Raw genomic sequence first — 21,771 nt, forward strand, 5'->3', positions numbered from 1 at the left:
TAAAACACGACTCGTTTGAAATAGAGCTAAAATCTCTCAACAAATTTTATGGGGCATTTTTATGTTTCAAATTTTCATTTAAGAATTGCTAATATTGTCTTATACACTTAGCATACACTTGATAAGAAATATACACATAGTGGAAAATTTAGCAAAGGATTATTCAATTCCATTTAACCAAAAATAATTACATCCGCTATGCAAGAATGCATAAATAAATAACATACACATATATGTATTTTTTTTCATGCATTTGTGGAGATCTGAAAAATTCAAGTTAGCTTCACTTATATCTTCAATTCGAACATGCCGTGTACTGTAATTAATTATTCGATTAGTTAAAAAACCACTTTTTGTTGCAAAATAACAAAAAAATTAATACATCATTTTTGTTGCAAAATATCACCGCTAATTTTACCAAAAATGAAGCATCATTCGCCAAAAATAACGCAGAATTGGCCTGAAAATAAAATTGACGTCAATTTCGACAGATGAGAACATTTAGCAAAATATAACGCCAAACCTTGTTGGTGATACACCAAATATGCGTATGCAAAAAAAAATTCTAATTCTACTCAGCCGTCATTCAGTCTGTTTGGTGAAAACGGGCGTAAGTGTGCGAATGTGACAGTCTTTCGTACGTTTGGACAAATTTCTAGTCTGATAAACTTGCTTTTTGATAAAAAACGATAAAAATAGTTAGGAATTTGAAGTATTTGTAATTATTGGGATACCTACAGCCATCAACATGATGCAAAAATGGACCAAGATAAGTTTTACATGCCTGAGATACAGGGTGTTTAGAAACTGTACTTACATTATTCAAAACAAAAATTATCATTTTAACTAAATGTTTGTACAGGACACCCTGTATGGTATCATAATACTGCCGACCTAAAAGAGAGTGCGGTATGTTTGTATTTTTAATCAAATAATATGAAGAACACATTTAATTCACCTCATTTTACTAAAATAATAGTTTTACTATCTGGTTTCACACAGGATTAAACCCACTTACCTTGGTTGAACAATTGAAAAACATGGAAAATCAAAATGGCGGTTGTGCCTTATTTTGTTTTACCCTTAAATAGATTTTTCAATAAAGCTCATTACGTAAATGACTCTTGCGATCTGAAAATAGTAGCATTAAACTAGAAGAAACTGTGCAAATTTCATGATGCCAGTCTTACCATTCAAGAGTTTTTACTGCTTCATCTACACCTAATTTCTGTAGATGAATGATGAAAGAATATAATGGTTAAGATTTAAATACTTAATTTCCTTAAAATTATACATTACTTAAGAAATGTGCAGATGTTTACATGAAATCGTGTAAAAAATTATATAATAATTTTATAAGCTAAATTTGAAAAAATAGATCATAATTATAATGCCCTAGGATAAAATTAAGTAAGACCCTTTAGCATAATATCTTATTTTTAACATAGGAAGAATTTGCACATTTGACTAAAGAAATTCCAACACAATTTAAAAAACTTTTCACACACCACACTTCCTCTTTAGATGACAGTAACAAAAAATGTGGTAGGCAGAGATTTTTTTTCCGATTTTCCAATTTCAAGAACAAAAAGTTTATTTTAAAAACAACTTTCAAAAATAGCACAACTCATTCTCCATATACATATTATAAAAAATTCAATTAAAAAATTTTTATTATTCACAAACAAAAATATTAATTTAAAACTTATTGTTCTGGAACAGTGTTACGAAAATCGTAAAAAAAGTCTCAAGTTTGGCATACGGTAAACGGACAAAACAGAACATCATAAAAATTAATAAAAGGTTAGGTTAATTTTCTTTTCCTCATTTAACTTAAGTTTTCTGTTTTGCCATCATTTTGGAATAAACCCCGCCCTCAGTAAGAGAACTAGTTGGAGCCAGTCAGCGGGGCAGTTTTAACGTATGTTACATTAATTTGTTATAATTCATTGCTAGCAATACTAATTGTTTGTAATTATTCTGTGGGACCCGGCCGATGTTGCCTACATCGCTGGATTTCGTGCTTCACTAATCTGAAAGAAAAAAAAAATATATATATATTAAAATAAAATTAAAAAACCCTCATTGTTATGATTGATTGTCTTGGCGGTGATTTTTTCGGCTACCGATATTATGAAAATATTGCCAGGCCAAATCTATTTCCTTCTCGCTCTGTTACGTATATGTGTCTCTGTTTCGCCACCGACCCGCTACCAAAACTGGCATAATTTCGAACGCAATTAATATCAATAAAAAAAAATTATTTTATTTCAAGTTTATACAAATTTGGGGGAGCTGTTGCAGGAGACCATTTTTGTGTTGTGAATATGTTTTATACATTATAGTTATCTTGACGGGGCATGATAAGATGGCCAAAACAATAGGCAATTTATCTCGTTTACCAGCACCAATAATGTTGTCATGTGATTTCCTTTTAGTAGTCTCGTCACACATACGAGGGCGGTCTGAAAAGTTTCCGACCTCAACGCAAAGATGGCGGTACTCGTCAATTCTAGTGAATGTAGCTGTGCATCTTTTGACAGTTACTCACCAAAGTTTCGGCCATTTTGGACACGCAGTTTTTAGTTGACAGTCGTTTGAGTGAGTCGATGTGTGTGTTTTTGTGAAAATGGAAAAAATTGAGTATCGAGCTGTTATTAAATTTTAGTTTTTGAAAGACAATACGCCTACGCAAATCAAAGATGAGTTGGACTCTGTGTATGGGGACTCTGCACCATTATTTACCACAGTGAAATTTTAAGCAGCTGAATTTAAATGTGGCCGTAGGATCTTGAGAGACGATGAACGTTCGGGACGTCCAAAAACTGCAACTACTGAAGATAACATTGCTAAACTTCACCAAATAGTGTTAGATGACCGCTGAATTAAAGTGAGAGAGATAGCAGAGGTTATGAAAATGTCCAAAGAACGTGTCCGTCACATATTAAATCAAGATTTAGACATGAGAAAGCTGTCCGCGGATTGGGTGCTGCATTTGCTCACGTTAGACAAAAAACGTGTTCGAATGAACATTTCCAATGCTCTGTTGGCGCAGTTTAGGCGCAATAAATCCGAGTTTTGGGGCCAATTAATTACTGTAGATGAAACTTGGATACACCATCATACGCCCGAAACAAAAACACAGTCAAAACAGTGGACTGCAAAGGGGGAACCGGCTCCAAAAAAAGCAAAAACTGTTTTCTCGGCTGGGAAAGTGATGGTGACTATTTTTTGGGATAACTTTCTTAAGATAACTCCATGACAGAGAAAAACGCCGAGTACTATTAAGACGGGTTAGAGAGATGGGAGCATCGCTGGGAGAAGTGTGTAGAGTTACAAGGAGACTATATAGAAAAATAAATAAAAAACTTAAGAAAAAAATTCTTGTTTCATTAGGTCGGAAACTTTTCAGACCACCCTCATATGTTGTAAATTTGAATGAAACTCAAAAGGTGGGTAGATTCTGTTTTTTTTTAATAATGTAACAAAATTGGGGTAGGTACTTTCATACTTTTTATCGTTCAATTATTTTTTTCAAATTTGTTCTATTTTTAAGGTTTGACAGGTTATGATTACATGAAAACAGTTTTAGAAGCAGGGAAGTAAAAAAAGATTAGTTAGATGTTAGAGTGAAAATGATAATTATTGTTTTAATTGAAACAGTTGAACTTTACTGTAAACACACAACAATCTCAATATACATATTTCAAGATGGAGGTTAGGTTACCTGAGTAGGAGAATGAGCGCTAGGAAGTCACAGCAGATGAGCATATAGAACACCTGCGCCCAGCCTCTGGAGGACACCACGGCAGCCAGCATGGGGCCAATCGCCGCACCTAAACAATTATTCATCAATTAGTCACTTTGCATTTTATCTTCTTTACTTGTCGCTTCTTTGCTGAGATATATATTATAGTGAGAATTTTCAGTATCAAAAATAGTCTAATCCGTACAGTGTAAAGGCAGAGCAATATCGTCACCCGGTTGGGCAGTGTTGTGAGGCGGGTTAAAGTAGGGGCTGTAGGAAGGGATTTATTAATGCGGGTCTTGAAGTGGCCCGGATTATATGAAGGAAGCAAGACAGATGCCGCTTTTCCACATAAGAGTCTTACACAAAAATGAGTCGAAAAAGCGACCCGTTCTCATGAAGCCAATATCAACCTTGAACGGGTATTCCTAATATTTCTATTTTTGATACTGACAATTCGTGGTAGAATTCTGTTATAATGATATATTGAAAAAAGTTTTAAATTTGTTTCAATATATCATTAACGGGTTTTCCGCTTGTGTACGTCGCATTTACTCCTCGTGTACTCCTTAGAGCAGGCTCTATTAAATTACCCGTAGAACAGACTCAGCATGCCCATTTTGCGGCAGTGCATTAGAGATGGCAATCGATCAACAATGGATTGTCAATGAGACGGACCGCCCTTCTTTGCACAGAATCATGTAGGTTTATCAAGTATTGTGGGGCTTCAGCCCAGAGGTGGCTTCCAAATATAGATTTGTATAAAGTTTTTACTATTGAAGAATCTTCTAGCCCTATATAAGATGCCCAGATGTCTGAGAATTGTGATTCCCACTCCAATTTCTCCGGGGAACAAGGCTTCTCCGCTTCTCGTGGTACTGCGCTGCATGGAGAGCTAAGGACATCAATGTTTCGGACGCCTATGAAATAGATCACTTCAACACATCTTCCTCTGTTTCTCCAAAATACTTCCAACTTCCAAGAAGCCAGTAAGATATTGACATCTCCATTGGATGTGTTGTGAGGTTGGAGGGAGCGGAGTGATTGAGAATAGAAAGTCTGGGAAGAACCAAATCTGGTCAACATTTCAAGCAACGTTTTGATTTTAAACAGCGGTTTTTCACCAGGGCGAAGCTGATGATACTGTCACGAAGCGCAGTCAATATTAACAGTGATTGGACTCACCGATGCTCCCGGTGCCGTCGATGATGGCCGTCACGGTAGCCAAGGCCTTGGAGTTACCCTCCAGAGAGCTGTGTGTTCCTAAAATTATATAAAATCATCATAAAATCATCGGTGAACAAATAACCTAATGAGTAAAAGCACAAATTGTAATATTTAATCAATGAAGGCAATATGTATACATTTTCTCAAAAGATAAGTTTTTAACAAAAAAAATCAGAAACTGTTTGGTCGCATCTAGAAAATATTCATCCTAGACTTGTAGAAAGTTGATAGATGTCGCATATTAACCTTTCCTTATCTGTGGTGTGTATTTACTACACATTGCTTCTAATAACATAAATAATTCTATAAATAAAATAAATTCTGGGTTCAGAGTTTGAAGTAAATAGTCAATCGTTGAGCCACGCGGATGTTTGTGTTCAGCGGTTACAAAAAAAATCAAATTACCAAGCGATAAACATATCTAAGTGAAGTGAAAATTATAAAAATCTTTAGGAGAAAGTGCCAGACGTAATATCAAGTGTTTTTTTGTAATATTCAATTAAAATAAACCGTTAAAACAAACAAACAGTTCAAAATTGTGAAAAATACCTGCATATTATTATTGTGACATTCATCGACAGTTCTAACGTCTCAGTTTGCGCATAAATGTGTATTGTGTAAACATAACACACAGTATATACCTGCTTACGGGCACGTTACTTAGGCGGTCGCTGTCACGAAAAGGGGAAGCTGGTGCACTACCGAACATAAATTCAGATATCAACTAAATCTAAATCATGTCAACCTCTCATAAATACTTAAATGAAGCTAAGACAGTTATTGATGAACTGATAAGTGTTGTTCAAGATGAAAAGAAAAAATATAACAAGGATCAAATAAATTTTATTTCCGGGAAAGCCCAACAATTATTATTCCTTATAGGACACTTCGGAATTGAATATACTGAAATAAAAAAACAAATCCCAACAGAACCTATAAGCAGTAAGATGACGCTGAAGCCAACAATATATAAAAAAAACTCGGAGCAAATAAATGAATTCTGCATTCTTATCACACCAAAAAACAGTGGCGAAACAAGTGAAACTCTGAAAAAAAAAATACAAGAAAAGGTCAAACCGGGAAAATTAGGTGTTCGTATCAACGCTATAAAACAGATTTCATCAAACAGACTCGTCATAAAGTGTCCCGAAAAAAAAGATGTAGACAAACTATCAAGTATGATAAATAACGAAGTCAGGGAAGCAAATGCAGAAGAAATAAAGAAAAAACAACCTACAATGATCTTCAAGGGAATTTCCAATGACTACAATAAAGAGGACTTCGTTGAGGACATAATCAACCAGAATGAAGGCATAAAAATAATAACTCAAGGTCTAAACAAAAGTACCCTATTTGAAATTAAAAAAATAATAAAAAATAAATTTAATGACAATGTTAGCTACATTGTCGAAACCAACAACAAAGTCAGAAAAGAAATAATAAAAGAAGGAAAAATCAACCTGGGGTATCAGCGAATATACGTGGAAGACACAAATCCTGTCGTACAATGCTATTTTTGCCTTAAATTTGGGCACACATCAAGCAGATGCCTACAAAAGGTAACAAATAAAATGTCGTGTATGCACTGTGCAGGAGACCACTCCTACAAGGACTGTGAAAATAAGGAAACTTCTCCAAAATGTAAAAATTGTGCCACAACAAATGAAAGATTCAATCTAAAAATACCAACAAATCACCTAGCAAATAATAAAGCTTGCTCATATTATCAAAGAATGCTTAAAATAGCTTTGGAAAAAATAGAATTCTGACTATATCATAAAACTAATTTACTAGTTAGATTGTATTATAAAAACTATAATATACCTTCAGTACTTTATATAAAATTCTATATATTAATTCCCAATAATTTACATATAAATTTATTTCCATTTACGAAAAACTCTCATTGTATACTACAAATTATAATATCGTTTAAATTCTTCAAAACTTTAAATGTGTTTAACCTGTTGTATGCCCGGAAATTCCAAGCTTTTTTGAAAAAAACCGCGCGCAAATTACTCTCCTGCCTTTTGGTCAAACATCCGTTTAAAAACAAAGAAATTGTTTATTTTGCGATTGTTTTCTGTTTATCAGATAATGTATCTTATTATTCATATATATTACATGATAATATTGTTACAAGTTTTCCCAGAATAGCTAACTTTAACAAAAAAAATGTGTAAAAATTTTCCCATTCGGCAAACAAATGTAAAAAAAATATATTCATAAGAAAATTAACTGATTTTTTTATTTCTACACAAACCTGAATAGACACCCCTCGTGAAAAAAAATAATCCAAAGGTTTTTTCGAAGAAGTAATGCCATTGACACTTCTTTGAAAATGTAAAATATTTTCATTTATTCAAAAAAAAAATCAAACGTCAAGTGTCCACTTAAAATTTTTTTGTGTCGTATTTTATAAGTATATGATAACAATTCTTCCAGATTTCGGTAGTTTATACAACTGTTGTTACTAATAATATTATTTTGTACAAGAAACCTGTAAATAAATAATGCTAATAATAAAACTATTCATTAGGACGTAAAAATTTTGACATTTCTTACGAAGTAAATTCTCATCACTTTTCTTGGGTGAAATATTATAAAAATTACATCAAAATAATGTAGATAAAACTATCTTTCTGATGATACCTCAAATCTATTATGTCCACAATCAATTTATATCAAAAATAATGAAAGAAGTAAGAGTTTACCTTAGAAGAATTCGCGATCTTTTTGCATTGCTCTGAATTCGGTTGCGGACAATGGCGGCCAGCCCATGTATACAGATGTGTTTGAAAGAACAGGGTGACAAAAAAATCATGACTCGGGGAATAAAAATAAAATTTTCTAATATTTTTTTTATTAATATTTATTTATTTATTTAAATGCGTTTTTTAAATTCAGATACTGTGTGGTTCAAAAATAAATAAGAAAAAAATTTCATCATATTTATTTCAGTTTTAGAACAGGTACATGAAACACGTTTTTTTAATCTTTGGTCGAGAGACTGCGAAAAAAATCATTTTTCACATACATAAATTTATTATTATAATATTCAAATTTTTAGACACTGTTTCTGTCCTCCTCAAAAGTGGAAGATACAATGAATGGAAACGAAAATTCAAACAATGCAAAGATGCACAATGCACTTGTTTCAGTAAACATTTTTATTCAAATAATGCACAAATACACCCATTCAATAAATAATTAAAACCATAAATAACAACAACCAGTACCAAATTACAATCACAGATAACAAAATCCAAGTAACAAATGATAACACACATTCAACAAATAACCAAAACCATAAACAACAACACATAAGAAGACGTCATATGGAGATGTAGCGACTGTCGGAGGGAACACGTCGGGTGATGGGCCAGGCTGTAGGACGGCATAATGCTCACGCTGACCCGTGAAGGTGGAGAAATCCTCGGACCAGGTGAAGGTCTGCTCCTCTGGATTCTCCTCCTCCCCCTCCTCCAAAGGCTCCAACTCATCCTCCATCCATAACATCCATTTCCACCATTGACGGAAGTTCTACATCACCGGCGAGGGATTCATCCTCGCTATCAGTGAATCCGTAGAACTCCGCAACGACGTGGTCGGTTTCCTATAGACAGAAAGAAAAGAAAAAAAATCAATACGCGTATAAATATTTTATACCTAAACAAAAAAAAAGTTTGTTAGTACTTTTTTGCACACCCTATATAACTGATCTAATTTTGTGATATTTATTACCATTTTTATAAATAAAAAATAATATTTCTAATAAATATTATTAGAAATAAATATTTCTAATAAATCATGTATTTTGTAAGAACCCTGTAGCTCCCATACAAAATTTGAATTTGTAAAAATCGTTCATATTTGCGCGCGCAGATCGAAGTGCGTTTTACGCAGGCGCGGATATGATTTCAAGATGGCCTCTCACACATACATATAAACAGTTCACGTGTATTTGTGCAGGTTTCCGATGTCTCGTATTTATTTAATTAAAAAATATTAACTAAATATTGACGAAACTAGGGCTTTTATACACAATCTCAATAGTTTTCTTTACATAATAATGTACAATCCTTATAAGATTAGGCAATATTTACGTGAATATTGATGGAGAAACGTCAAAAAATTTCTCGGACACTTTTTTAGCGCGGAGGACATTAGAATATTATTTTTTGTAAAATATTAACTAAATATGGACAAATCAAAGGCTGTGATATATGTTCTCAATTGATTTATCTGCAAAATGAGATACGAAACAAAGCAAATCACACAATATATGATGGAACATAGCTAGAAATAAAACGAACATTTTTATCACGAAAACATGGCGTATACTTTGACGTAATATTTTGTCGGTTATTTTGAGTTTTCGTATTTTAAATTTACCGAAACACATGCCGTGAACAATAAACTATGTATAAAAAAAACATTACTTACGTTTTATTGATAAATTACTTCGTTTTGGCACTTTAAAATAGAACCGCGATGTTTCACTTTGACCTGCTTTGACCGTTATTTTTGGTTGAGTTGGCATCCCACAGAAAAATTTAAAATTAGATGTGGAAGAAGCTTCAAGTGTTTCTGAAATATGATGCGTAAAGAACGAGAATAGCTCAAGCGATTAAGACCTTGTTCTCCATACAAATTCTTTGTACATTAGGGTTAAAATCGCATATAAATTTTTTTTTTTTTTTTTTAAATTTGTATGGGCGCATATGCGGGCCCGGCATACGAGGTGTTAAAGAAAACATTTCACAACCGTTTAAAAACTATATACAATACGATTACCAATATCATAATATTTTTAAAATATATTCCTTCGCTTCACTGAACAAAAATGCATCAAACGCTTATATATTATTTAATCCTTTTGCTAAAACTAGAAATGGATGACTACATTATTCAACATCTGGAAAAAAATTTTTACGTAAAAAATGTAATTTGTGACAACTCTAATGACTGTAACACAATACTTCAAACGACTCCAGATTCATTTACCGTAATGCATCTAAACATACGATCTATAAAAAAAAAATTTGATCATTTTCTAGTAAACCTAAATTTATTAAACAAATATCCTGACATAATCATACTGACTGAAGCACATTTAAACACCAACTCAATCATCCCAACTCTCCCCAATTACAACTACTTTCAGAGCTCACATTATATTAACAAAAATAGTGGTATTGTTATATACACGAAGACGATATTTAAAGACGTACTCTTTACTGAAACGAATATGACTAATGCAAACTGTATTATTATAAGACTGAGCATAAATAATAAACTACCTATACAAATAATATCAATATACAGGACACACTCTGCTGTTATATCCACTTTTATTGGAGAATTGAATAATATTATTTTAAATAATAAATGTACAAATAATTTTCTAATTGGCGATATTAATATTAACATTGCTGAAAATAATCACACTATTGAAAAGGACAATTATATTAATATGATGACCGCTTTAAATTTTAAACCCTGTATTAATAAATATACTAGAGAATTTAATAATCAAATACCATCATGTATTGATCACATATGGTGTAATTCCAACTACATTGATAATCTTCAAACAATAATATGGAGAAACAACATAACGGACCATCATACATGTATTCTTAACCTTAACATAGAAAAACAAAACATTAATAATAGTAATAAATCTAACATGCCTAAAATATCAATAAACCAACAAATACTTCATGAAAAACTGTCTCACGAAACATGGGAATCTATACTCTGCACAGAAGATGTAAATAATAGTGCTTTAAAATTTCATGACACCTTACAAAAGCATATAAAAGATTCAAGCTGTGAAATACACAAAAAAATATATAAAAAAAAATTCAAAAAAATAAAACCATGGATTACCCATGGTCTAGTGGTTTCCATTAGAGAAAAAGAAAAATTATTTAAACTTACAAAAAAATTCCCACTAAATAATTCGATTATTTTACACTTTAAAAAATACAGAAATAAACTAACGGCACTAATTAAAATGACCAAAGAAGAATTCTACAAACAAAAGATGTTAAATTCAGGTAACAGTGGTAAAAAAATTTGGAAAACAATAAATGAAATAATTGATAAAAAAAGAAAGACAAGTGACATTTTAAAGCTGCACATTAACAATAATATTATGCAAGTTTCTGATAACCCAAAACTATGTGCGAATGCTTTCAATAATTTTTTTTCAAATGTCGGAAAAAATCTCGCAAACGAAATAACTAACAACATAGATAATACCACCACATCAGGAATTCCAGTAGCTTCATTAAATAAAACGGTAAAAACATTCGAAACGATAACCGAACAAGAAACTGTTGTTATAATACAAAACCTAAAAACTGAGTCCGCACCAGGTTTTGATGGGATAGCCGTTGAAATTCTGAAAAAAAATCTTAACTTTTTGAAAAAACCTATTACACATATCATAAATAATAGTCTTAAAAAAGGAATCTTTCCATCTATTTACAAAAAAACTATTATTTCACCGATTTTTAAATCAGGTGATACTAAAGAAATTAATAACTACCGACCTATATCAGTATTATCAAATATCTCAAAAAATTTTGAAAAGGTAGCAAAAAAACAACTGCTAAAATTTATTGAAACTAATAATATATTGAGTGACCAACAATTTGGATTTCGCGAAAAAATAAGCACACAGGACGCAATCATAGATTTAACAACAAAAATACATCAAGCACTAGACAAAGGCAAAAAATCTCTTGCAATATTCATAGACCTAAAGAAAGCCTTCGACAGCATAAGTCACAAAAAATTACTCTACAAGCTTAACAAAATAGGAATTATAGATAATGCCAAAATGTGGATAGAAAGTTTCCTGAACTCTAGAAGTCAATATGTAAAAATAAATAACACTCTCAGTGAACCGAACACAAGTGACTTTGGAATACCACAAGGCACCATATTGGGCCCTCTTCTATTCATATTATATGTTAATAATATCTTTAAATTACCATTAACAGGAAAACTCATTTCATATGCAGATGATACTGCAATTATATTTCAAGCGAATTCATTGAATGAACTTGAAATAATTGCTAACAATGATATCAATACGTTAAAAGAATGGTTTGATAAAAACTTATTAACATTAAATATTGAAAAAACATATTATATAATTTTTAGTATAAACAAAATAAACCCTTTTATTACATTAAATATTAAAATACATTCAAAAAAATGCATATCAAAAAAATCTACTTGCCAAAATAATGACTGTTTATCCATAGGAAATAAAAATGAAATTAAATATTTAGGTGTAATAATAGATAGTCAACTTAAGTGGAAAACTCACATAAACAATATCATAAATAGATTAAGAAAACTCATTTACATATTTATTAGTCTAAGAAATATACTTAACTTAAAAATTCTTAAAAATATTTACTACGCTCTAGCCCATTCAATAATACAGTATGGTATCGTTGCGTGGGGGGGAGCTTACAAATCATCACTTTTACCGCTGGAAATCACTCAAAGGCTGTTAATAAAAATTTTAATAAAAAAACCATCAGACTACCCAACCTTACAACTTTTCCAAGATTTTCAAGTCCCATCACTAAAAAATACATATACGAAAAATACGCTACTTCAAATCCATAAAGATCTGTATAAGAAGTCACACCATGCCATGGTTCGTGTCGAGAGCAATAGGCAAAATACAATGGGTCGCTTATGGACTCCATTAATGCATACCAGTTTTGCACAACACTATTACACGTACACTGGAGTGGTATGGTTTAATAAATTAACGACTGAGATGAGATTAGAACCGGATTTTAATAAATTTAAAAATAAAATTAACTTCACTACAATAAATAATTTAACGAATTAGAATGACGATGATATCTCACTATATTATTTTATAAATTATTGTATAAAAAAACTAAAATCTCTTCACTTTATATGTTTTTATGATTCTTTTTTTCTTCTATTTACATATGTATGTTAAGTTTTTATTATTTTCCCTTTACACACGAGTTTTAGACTCTTGTAAAGGTAAACATGTTAATTTTTATTGAAATATGCTCTTACTATGTAAATTTAAACATTATACTGTATTTTATAAAATAAAAAAAAATATTAAAAAAAAAAAAAAAAAATTTTAGGTATTCCTCCGTTATCATTTATGCACCGAATTAAAAAATAATATTTTACATAGTTTTCAAATTCAATTAAAAATCAGAGATTTTTGTTGAAAAACGTGAACAAATACACCAATACAATCAACCGTGTGCCACTGCTACGCGAAGAGTGTGCGAGGAAATGACACGCTATTGATGTCCCGCTTTAGTTCGCTATGCGGGAACATGAGAAATCCACACGTCCGCAGTTGTATTTTGATTTAGACCATCGATACTTACGACCGCATAGCTGTGTGTGTGCCAGCCGCCAGCCGAGTGGTTTATTTATGTGCCAGCCAGTCGGTCGTGGACTGTCGTTAGATGTGGACTCCTCGCACGTTTTTTTAGCATCTGCCGATGGTTTTTTCATATTCTCAGCAATTAAAATTACAATTATTATCACTTTTGATATAATATATAATAAACATAAGCGATTAGCTATGAATATTCATATTTTTCGCTTATTTTGAGATGTGTATTGACTACACAGCACTGGAACGCGTGGATTTTTTTAGCACAGTAAGGGAAAGGTTAAAATAAAAATGGTTTTATTTATCCAAAACACTATCTAGATCATATTTAGTTGGGGAAGAATCTTGCAATCATATGTAAAGATGAAGATAATGTTGGTAGTTCTTAGTCGAAGTATGATACAGAAGATATGATGACCGAAGGGGCTAGGGTCGAATTAGCTTAACGGTAGAGCAGTGCCCCGACAAGGCTGAGGTCCTGGGTTCATTTCCTAGATGCAACCAAATCTTATCTTGATTTTCTGTTTCAAATTTTCATTTTGAGAATCGCTAATATTGTCTTCAACGATTCTAATAAAAGATGAACAAGCTTCCTGTTAGCTTATTTCTATTCACATGTCTTGTATGAAAATGAAAAAGACAGAATGATAACGTCACATACAACTTCTTTCTGGGACGACTATACCACTCCACTATTGTTGTGGGAATTATTATTTTTTTAATTGATTTGTTCATGATGTTATGAGACTGCTCGAAAAGTTTGTGAAATTTCTAGTATCAATATTTTACTTGACGAGTCCACCGTTCAAAGACTCGGTTATGAACCAATAAACTCTACCGCGTCTTTGTCCTGTGTGGTCGGCCGAAAACATTGCGAGCATCGATGAGAATCCAGGAACATCACCGTTCTCAACAATAAATAATATTGAACATTAGCAGAACCAGTTTGCAATGAAAAAATATTTGAAAATTTGATCAAAAGGGTCAAAGTCTGCAGCACAGCCACGGTGGCAATTTGGCCGACAGATTAACCTCAACATATCATTAAAAATTGCCCAATTAAATAATAATTCAATGTGTATTATTTTAAAATTAAATCCCGACTATAATGGAGTCAGTAAATATATCAATAGTAACCCCAAAGCTGTTGCTCAGATCGTGCATCCTATTGGTTAGTGCGCGTGTATAATAATATACATTTAACCAGAGAGCTGCAACAAGCGTACACAAAAAGGAAAAAGGATTAAAGTATGGTATAATAGTTACCCAGCTCTGCACTGACGGCAGTGGTGATGAGGGCGTATGGACCATTAACTAACAGCCCCACCACTATCAACAGGAAGATGTTCATGCCAAAGTTGATTGTGCCGAACCACTGGTACACCATCATCTATAAGACAAACAAACAGACAACATTGTAGTTTTTATTAAATTAAAAATAACATCTCTCAGGCCTATGCACACCTTGTGGGTGCTCTGTTTTGAGAAAAGTAGGAGTGAACTTGAACTTGTGAGTCTTGCAGAGACCTATGTTGTAATCATTCCAAGAACCTTTTCTCATATGTTGGGCATGCGTTTAGCATGTTTCCCACCAGTGCTGTGCGGTGGTGGCGAAGGGATCAATGACGCCAGTTCCTCGGTGCATGTTCCATTGAAAAACCGGTAGAAGGACAGCATTCCCAACTGACGCCTGCACTCTAAAGACTGCATTCCTTTTATTGAGATAAGGTAATTTATGAAATGCACCCCGCACAGTTCTGCACAGAGCCAAGGGTTGTTTTTAGGTATTTGTAAAAAAAACTAGGACAAGGCTTAACTTAGTAAATAAGCTAGCTGGAACTAGCTGAGGATGTGACGCCAACACGCTCAGAACAGCATCCATTGCCCTGGTTTTCTCAACGGCTGAATACTGTACTCCAGTATAGGCTAGAAGCACGCACACTTCCATGGTAGACGTTCAGCTTAATGCCACAATGCGAACCATCAGCGGGACTTTAAAATCTACTCCTCTCCCTTGGCTCCCCATACTTGCAAACATAACGCCGCCAAACATCAGGCGAAAAATTGGAACACTGAGGGAATACAAGAAGGCGCTGCAAAAAAGCACAATACCTTTGCACGAAGATGTCGTCTCCCACCCGGCATGCCGCTTGAAGTCCCGAAAGCCCTTCTGGGCGGAAGGAGAGAGGCTCCTCCGATTAACTCTCACCCCAGAAGATAAGTGGAAACTTGATTGGCAAACGGCCAACGTGGGAAATGCCCATCTCATACAGGACCCCACCGAGAGACAGCCTGGGTTCTCATTGCCTCGCAAAACCTGGTCCGCCATCAATAGGTTAAGGTGCCCCCATAGCCGCTGTGCCCACATGATGCACAGATGGGGCCTTAAAGAGTCGGCGATGTGTGAATGTGGTGCGGTGCAGACCACCGAACATGTGGTCAACGAAAGCCTGCTCCATTCATTCCCCGGTGGGATTGATGAGGTTCACATGGCGACGCCCAAAGATATTAGAAGAACGAGATATGCTATGTTGGCCGCCGGACCGTAGCCGGCTGCCGGAGTACTACCTAATTAGGGTACTTTGAACGGTATCGGGACGTGTACGCACAGAAATCTGTTCTATGTATTAGTGCGGATACCTTAGCGCAAGCGAAGGTGTGCAGTAGTATTGGTGAACAAAACCGGCGACACTCGGCAAAACAATTCCACTCAGTACGAACTGCGCATAGCACATCTCGTTCTTCTAATATCTTTGGCGACGCCTGAGGCCCTAGAATGGACCTAGATGTCCCCCTCTGACCCCTCCACCATACGAAAGCAGAAGAAGGTATTTTAGGGTTCCAGACTAGCGTCGGCTGCCAAATTCAACAATAGGGTGTACATGCAATTAGTTAGATAAACCAGTCCTCAATAGGCCATCCAGCACTCACCATTGGCGCAGCCAACAGCAGCATGAAGGCGCAAGTGGTGGCAGACATGCCACTCCAGTCGCTGAGCACGCCGGCCAGGATAGCACCCATGATGCCGCCAAGGTCGAATGTCGTGGAGAGGTCGGCTGAGGTCTTCGGACCCAGGTGAGCTGGAAGTCACAAAATCGGAGTTAGTATTGGCAAGTGCAGGCCAACATCCTCTTTATCATGATCTCAAAATCTCTCTGTAGCTAGAAACCTCACAGCTCACCTCACATTATACTTACTAGTATCTTTAATGTACAACGGCAGCCAGTAGAGGAATGTGTAGGACACGAGTTTGGCGAAGAACAGGGACAGGGAGAACTCGATGACCCCGGGGATGCGCAGGGCCCCCATGAAGCCCACGGCCCTCATCTCGGGGGCGACTGGGATCCCCAACAGCATGGTGCTCTCGCTGGGAGAGTGCCGGCTTATGGGGCCTTCGGGCTGCAATATACATAGACATGTCGGTTATGTTAGTTAATGATGCAATATTTTTAAGACGCAAACAATGGGTCTAAAGTATTCAAATATGAACGGCTAAAAAGTAGCTTTTCTCACAAGAAAAATTGTAGAAATTAATGCAAATTCAAGTAAAATTTTCTTGAAATTTGTACATATTTGTGTAAGGTTTCTTTTTTTTGCATGTAAATTTGAAAGACACCAAACCTCCGAACATTCACAGATACAGTGCGATTGTGCAGTGGTTCACAATGCACATTGTTAAACGAACCACAACCAATTGGACAGTTTTGTGCTAGACGAAATTAAACGTGCATTTAATGGGAAGATTGACAGGTTATGAAAATTACTTGTGGAGAATGTTGACACAGTACCAAGTGCAAATGAATTATGTACAATTGGAAATGATTACTTTTACCTGAGACTGTGGTCTTGGATGACTATTTCTGTTGAGATTGTGTACAATTGTGTCAAAATTATGAACAGAACGTTCACTATTTTAAATCATGTACATTTCAGCTAGTCCTATTTCCTGTTGGTCCATTCTTGTCACTGATGTTCATTGTTGCCTACTTCTTTGGCTATCCCCATTCTGGTCAATTTTGTGAGTGATGTCCAATCCTACAATTCTTGCCAATATTGTCTAATTTGATCCATTATTTTAATGATGTTCATTATTTCCTATTCTAATCCAACTGTTTTCTTTTTGACACTGATGCTCATTCTTGTCACTGAAGTCAACTTAATCTTGTCACTAAAATCCAATTTTGTCCATTCTTGTCACTTTAGTCTATTCTTGTAAACGATATCCGTTATTGCCTATTCTAATCCAATTTTGTTCTGTCTTGTCACCAAATCCAATATTACCCATTCTTATCCAAATTTGACTACCCTCAATCATTATTTTCCAACCTTGTTGTGATGTTTTTCATTTGTGCAACTGAGGCCCATTCTTATCAAAAATAGTCCACTCTGGCTAATGACTTTCAATATTCCCCAACCTTGTTCATTCTAACTTTGATTGCATATTTCCGTCAATCCACATCAATTTATTTCCATTCTTTTCTTAACTTTTTCTAAACCAATCTGATCACACTTATACACTCTTCTTCACTCAAATCAACATCTCATATTATTACAAAACTTGCATGTCTATACAATTACTAATTATTGATCTAAGTGCTCAAATTACTGAAGTATATCAGTGTCTTTAATGTCTGGAACTATGCTGGACGGTCCTGCCACTGAGAACCTCTCTTTCAGTGACATACATCATTATGAGAAAGAGGGAGAGGTTACAACAGTCCTATCAGCAGTACGCCTTTATACTTACATTGCTGTTGATGCTGTACTCCTGATTGGGTGCCCTGTGACTCCTATTGCACGCTGTGTGGTCCTACAACACATGCGTTTGGTCATTAGTGCTATGTACACGCCGTTACGGGGGGAATGGTAGTCTGAGTGCCAAACAACAGAAGAAATACAATGCAACGGAACAGAGAGCCTTTCACCCATGCTTTTTGAAATATTTATGTTACAATTCACAAAAATTATGAGACTGGGTGGAGACAGGATTCTATTGCATCCACAATTATGAATTATGACGAATGTAGTTTAAAGATTAAGAAATTAGTGAACTTACTAACAAAGTAATCCATTATTATTTTGTACCATAGAATAAAGAAGAACATTAGAAATGTCTTCCATGTAGATTTGAATGGAAACCTATGTCGCCACTTACTTGGTACCTTTTGGTTCTAGCCCATTTAGTAAGCACATTTTCTCTCTTACTGATATTGAATATCGCCACCCCATTTGAATTTCACAATGACAGAGAAACACAGTAGTTGCATGTATGAAATTTAAGCGGAAAATGGTCAGACTTTGGTTGAAAATGGTTCTTCTTTATTCTATGTTTTATACAAACAAATCTGTACAACTTAAATAATAACTATTGCCGATAAAATAAAAAAAATATATTTAAAAAAGAGTAGGTGTATTTATGTAAAAAAGAAAGTGTTCATGATATCAAGTAAATAATATATTAAACTTTTTGTTCATATGAAGCAGATACTTAATTTAAATAACAGAATAACTTGGTAAACACCATACATATTTTTTATTCTTATGCCGACCGGATTTCGCTACAACACGAGCTTCTTCAGGGCTACAATACTGTTTTCAAAATTGATATTAATATTACGCAACAAAAAGCACCTAAGATGTCTAAGTATTGATGACTTCTCCGAATTTTCCAACCATCTCATTGAAGCAGATTACAAATTTAATAAAAACACAGGAGTCAGGTTACTTCATAAACAAGGAACAGACTGAATAACTTGGAGGCACTAGGGTTATGGAAAGCCAAAAACATTGATAGCAAAGTCATCAACAATCAAATGAACCTAAATAGAAGCCCAATACTTAGGTTGTTCCCTTTTGACAAATACCACTCTCTTTCCAACCCCCTACCTACCCCCACTACCTCCTCAACTGAAACCCACCCCAATTTTTTGCAATCCTAAGTGAAAGCTTAATACATTAATAACACATGTTACTTGTAGATTTTAGATGTTAATCCAGTATCATACTATCCTGAAGAAGCTACGGTTGTAGCGAAACCCGGTTGGCATAAGTATAAAAAATAAAAGTGGTGTTTACTAAGTCAATTTTTTATTTAAAACTAGCTCTACCTTGCCACGCGTTGCCTTGGCTCAGTCTATCTGTGCACTTAAAGAAAACAGATGGCACTGTTTTAAAAAAAGCATGTTTTTCACTGTCACAGGTGACATTTATATAATCTTTTTAAATAAAAATGTTCGTTTGTTCAAAATCTTAAATATACGAAAGTTCTTCTCCGATTGCTTTGAAATTTTGACACAACGTTGCGTTCAAATACGCGTGTATTATATACATAGATAATATAGATGTCACCTGTGACAGGTAAAAATACGCTTTTTTTTTAAATAGCGCCATCTGTTTGACGTAAAAACAACACGCACTATTTTTTCCTATCTGCACAGACAGACTGAGCTACAGCAGCGCATGGCAGGATACAGCTGGTACAGGTATAAAAAAACAAGAACTTTCGGAGATGTAAGATTTTGACAAACATTAACATTTTTATTTAAATAGATAGTTATATTATACGGTAAAGGGTTTTGATATTTTTATGCAGATGTGGGATTTTAAAGTGCAGGGGAAAACATACAGGAACAGAAGCAGTAAAATGATTGATGAAAGTGAATGAAACAATAATTAAATGAGAACTAAACATGTTTGCCCAGACCATATTTATAAGTTGAAAAAATAATCTATGATATGTGGTCCACGTTTTTGGATTTCAGACAAGAAGTTATAATTACATTCCAGAAGTCAATTTTTTTTTTTTTAAAAGAAAGACAAATATTCCCGGGTTACGAATAACCTGACAATATTTGAAAATCTCCTACTACCACCACAGTAAGCTGAAAATGTTGCTTGTGTTGTGATGGAGGACTTAGCCAGCCGAGGAATTGAACACACTACACCTGGGTGGGACCCAAACGCGATGTCAACTCGGCCACCGACCGTTCGCCGAATTATTAATGAAGAAAATTATTCATGTGTCAGTTTTATGTTGTTAATATTGTGATCAAGATGTAGATAAAAAAGGTAAATATGTATACAGATATTAGGAACACGCTTAATACGCACTTTTTTACTAAAATAAAAAAAATTGTATTATTTAGATAATAATGAGAAGTATTTCGGTTTTCGGAAATTGAATATAATGAATTTAAATAGTTATTTTTTTTAAATTAAAATCGGTTGTCCACTTGGCGGCCATTGTTATTGATGCAAAAATTTTAGGAATATTTTTTTTTTCTTCTCTTATTTAACCCAAAATATGAACCTAACATCCTAAAATAGGAACTTAGGTTCTTGGTTTGGGTTTATTAAAGAAATAAATTATCCATTTTTTTTAACGAAATAGCTACTAAAATATATTATTTTCCATTTCTGGAAACTGAAATACTTACTTCTCATTATTATCTAACTACTAAAAATTGTTTTCAAATAAAACGCGCATATTAAACGTGTCCCTATTTTTTGTATATTTACCAAAAAAAAAAACAAACATTGTAGAATCAATACAACAACTTTATGCTGTTTGTAAATCAATATGGTGCTGAGTTACATTCCAGAAGTTGAAGGATAATGTTAAAGTGTTTTATGGTGTTTGAGTTACATTCCAGAAGTTAAGGATAATGTTAAAGTGTTAAATGGTGTTTGAGTTACATTCCAGAAGTTAAGGATAATGTTAAAGTGTTAAATGGTGTTTGAGTTACATTCCAGAAGTTAAGGATAATGTTAAAGTGCTAAATGGTATTTGAGTTACATTCCAGAAGTAGAAAAGTTAACCCTAGAAAGATAATCGTATACTGAATGGCGTTAAAGATAATCATATATCCCAGAGACATATGCAACGACATTACTACATAATGTGAAATGTATATGTACTTTTTAGTATATTTTAGGTTTTGCGCACTAGTTTATGTATTATTGTAAAAAATTAAACCCATATTTTGTAATTATATTTATTAATTACATAATTTTACTTACGAACATAAAAAACTCATAAATTTAAAAAAAATCTTTTACTTCTATAATAGGACCATTTTATAAAAATATTAGTCTCTCTTTGTTACTTTTTGGCTCTTTTCACAATAACTAAATGCTTATCAGTCTTTTTGAATTACTAAAATAATTAAGTTATACTATTTGTCACATTTATTAGACAAAATACTTGTCTCGCAAAAGTTTCACAAAAGATAATAATCATACGTCTAGCGGATGTACATCAAAGCCATATCTAGGTATCTAGAGTACTTACCGTTGCGACACTGCTGTCTCATGTTAGCTCCGGTCGATGACTGAATTGACTAAGAGAGACAAGATGCTATGTGTTGTA

General features: G+C 33.8%; 1 protein-coding gene across 3 annotated transcripts in view; it reads right to left on the reverse strand.

The window, feature by feature from the left end:
• Positions 1 to 1,896: 1,896 nt before the first annotated feature.
• MFS16 (major facilitator superfamily transporter 16) overlaps positions 1,897 to 21,771 on the reverse strand; it is a 58,579-nt gene continuing 38,704 nt past the window's right edge. For all 3 annotated transcript variants that reach the window (XM_089648003.1, XM_089648002.1, XM_089648001.1), the window contains 7 exons: positions 18,151 to 18,213; positions 16,601 to 16,802; positions 16,335 to 16,483; positions 14,670 to 14,793; positions 4,934 to 5,011; positions 3,728 to 3,836; positions 1,897 to 2,033 (listed from right to left, as the gene is read on the reverse strand). In XM_089648003.1, the coding sequence (XP_089504129.1) occupies positions 1,976 to 2,033; positions 3,728 to 3,836; positions 4,934 to 5,011; positions 14,670 to 14,793; positions 16,335 to 16,483; positions 16,601 to 16,802; positions 18,151 to 18,213 (783 nt within the window). In that variant the 3' untranslated portion in view covers positions 1,897 to 1,975. The remainder of the gene's footprint in view (positions 2,034 to 3,727; positions 3,837 to 4,933; positions 5,012 to 14,669; positions 14,794 to 16,334; positions 16,484 to 16,600; positions 16,803 to 18,150; positions 18,214 to 21,771) is intronic.

This window comes from Hesperophylax consimilis, chromosome 27 (assembly GCF_061612785.1).
Source record: "Hesperophylax consimilis isolate HC1 chromosome 27, BYU_Hcon_1.0, whole genome shotgun sequence".
Taxonomy (NCBI): Eukaryota; Metazoa; Arthropoda; class Insecta; order Trichoptera; family Limnephilidae; genus Hesperophylax; species Hesperophylax consimilis.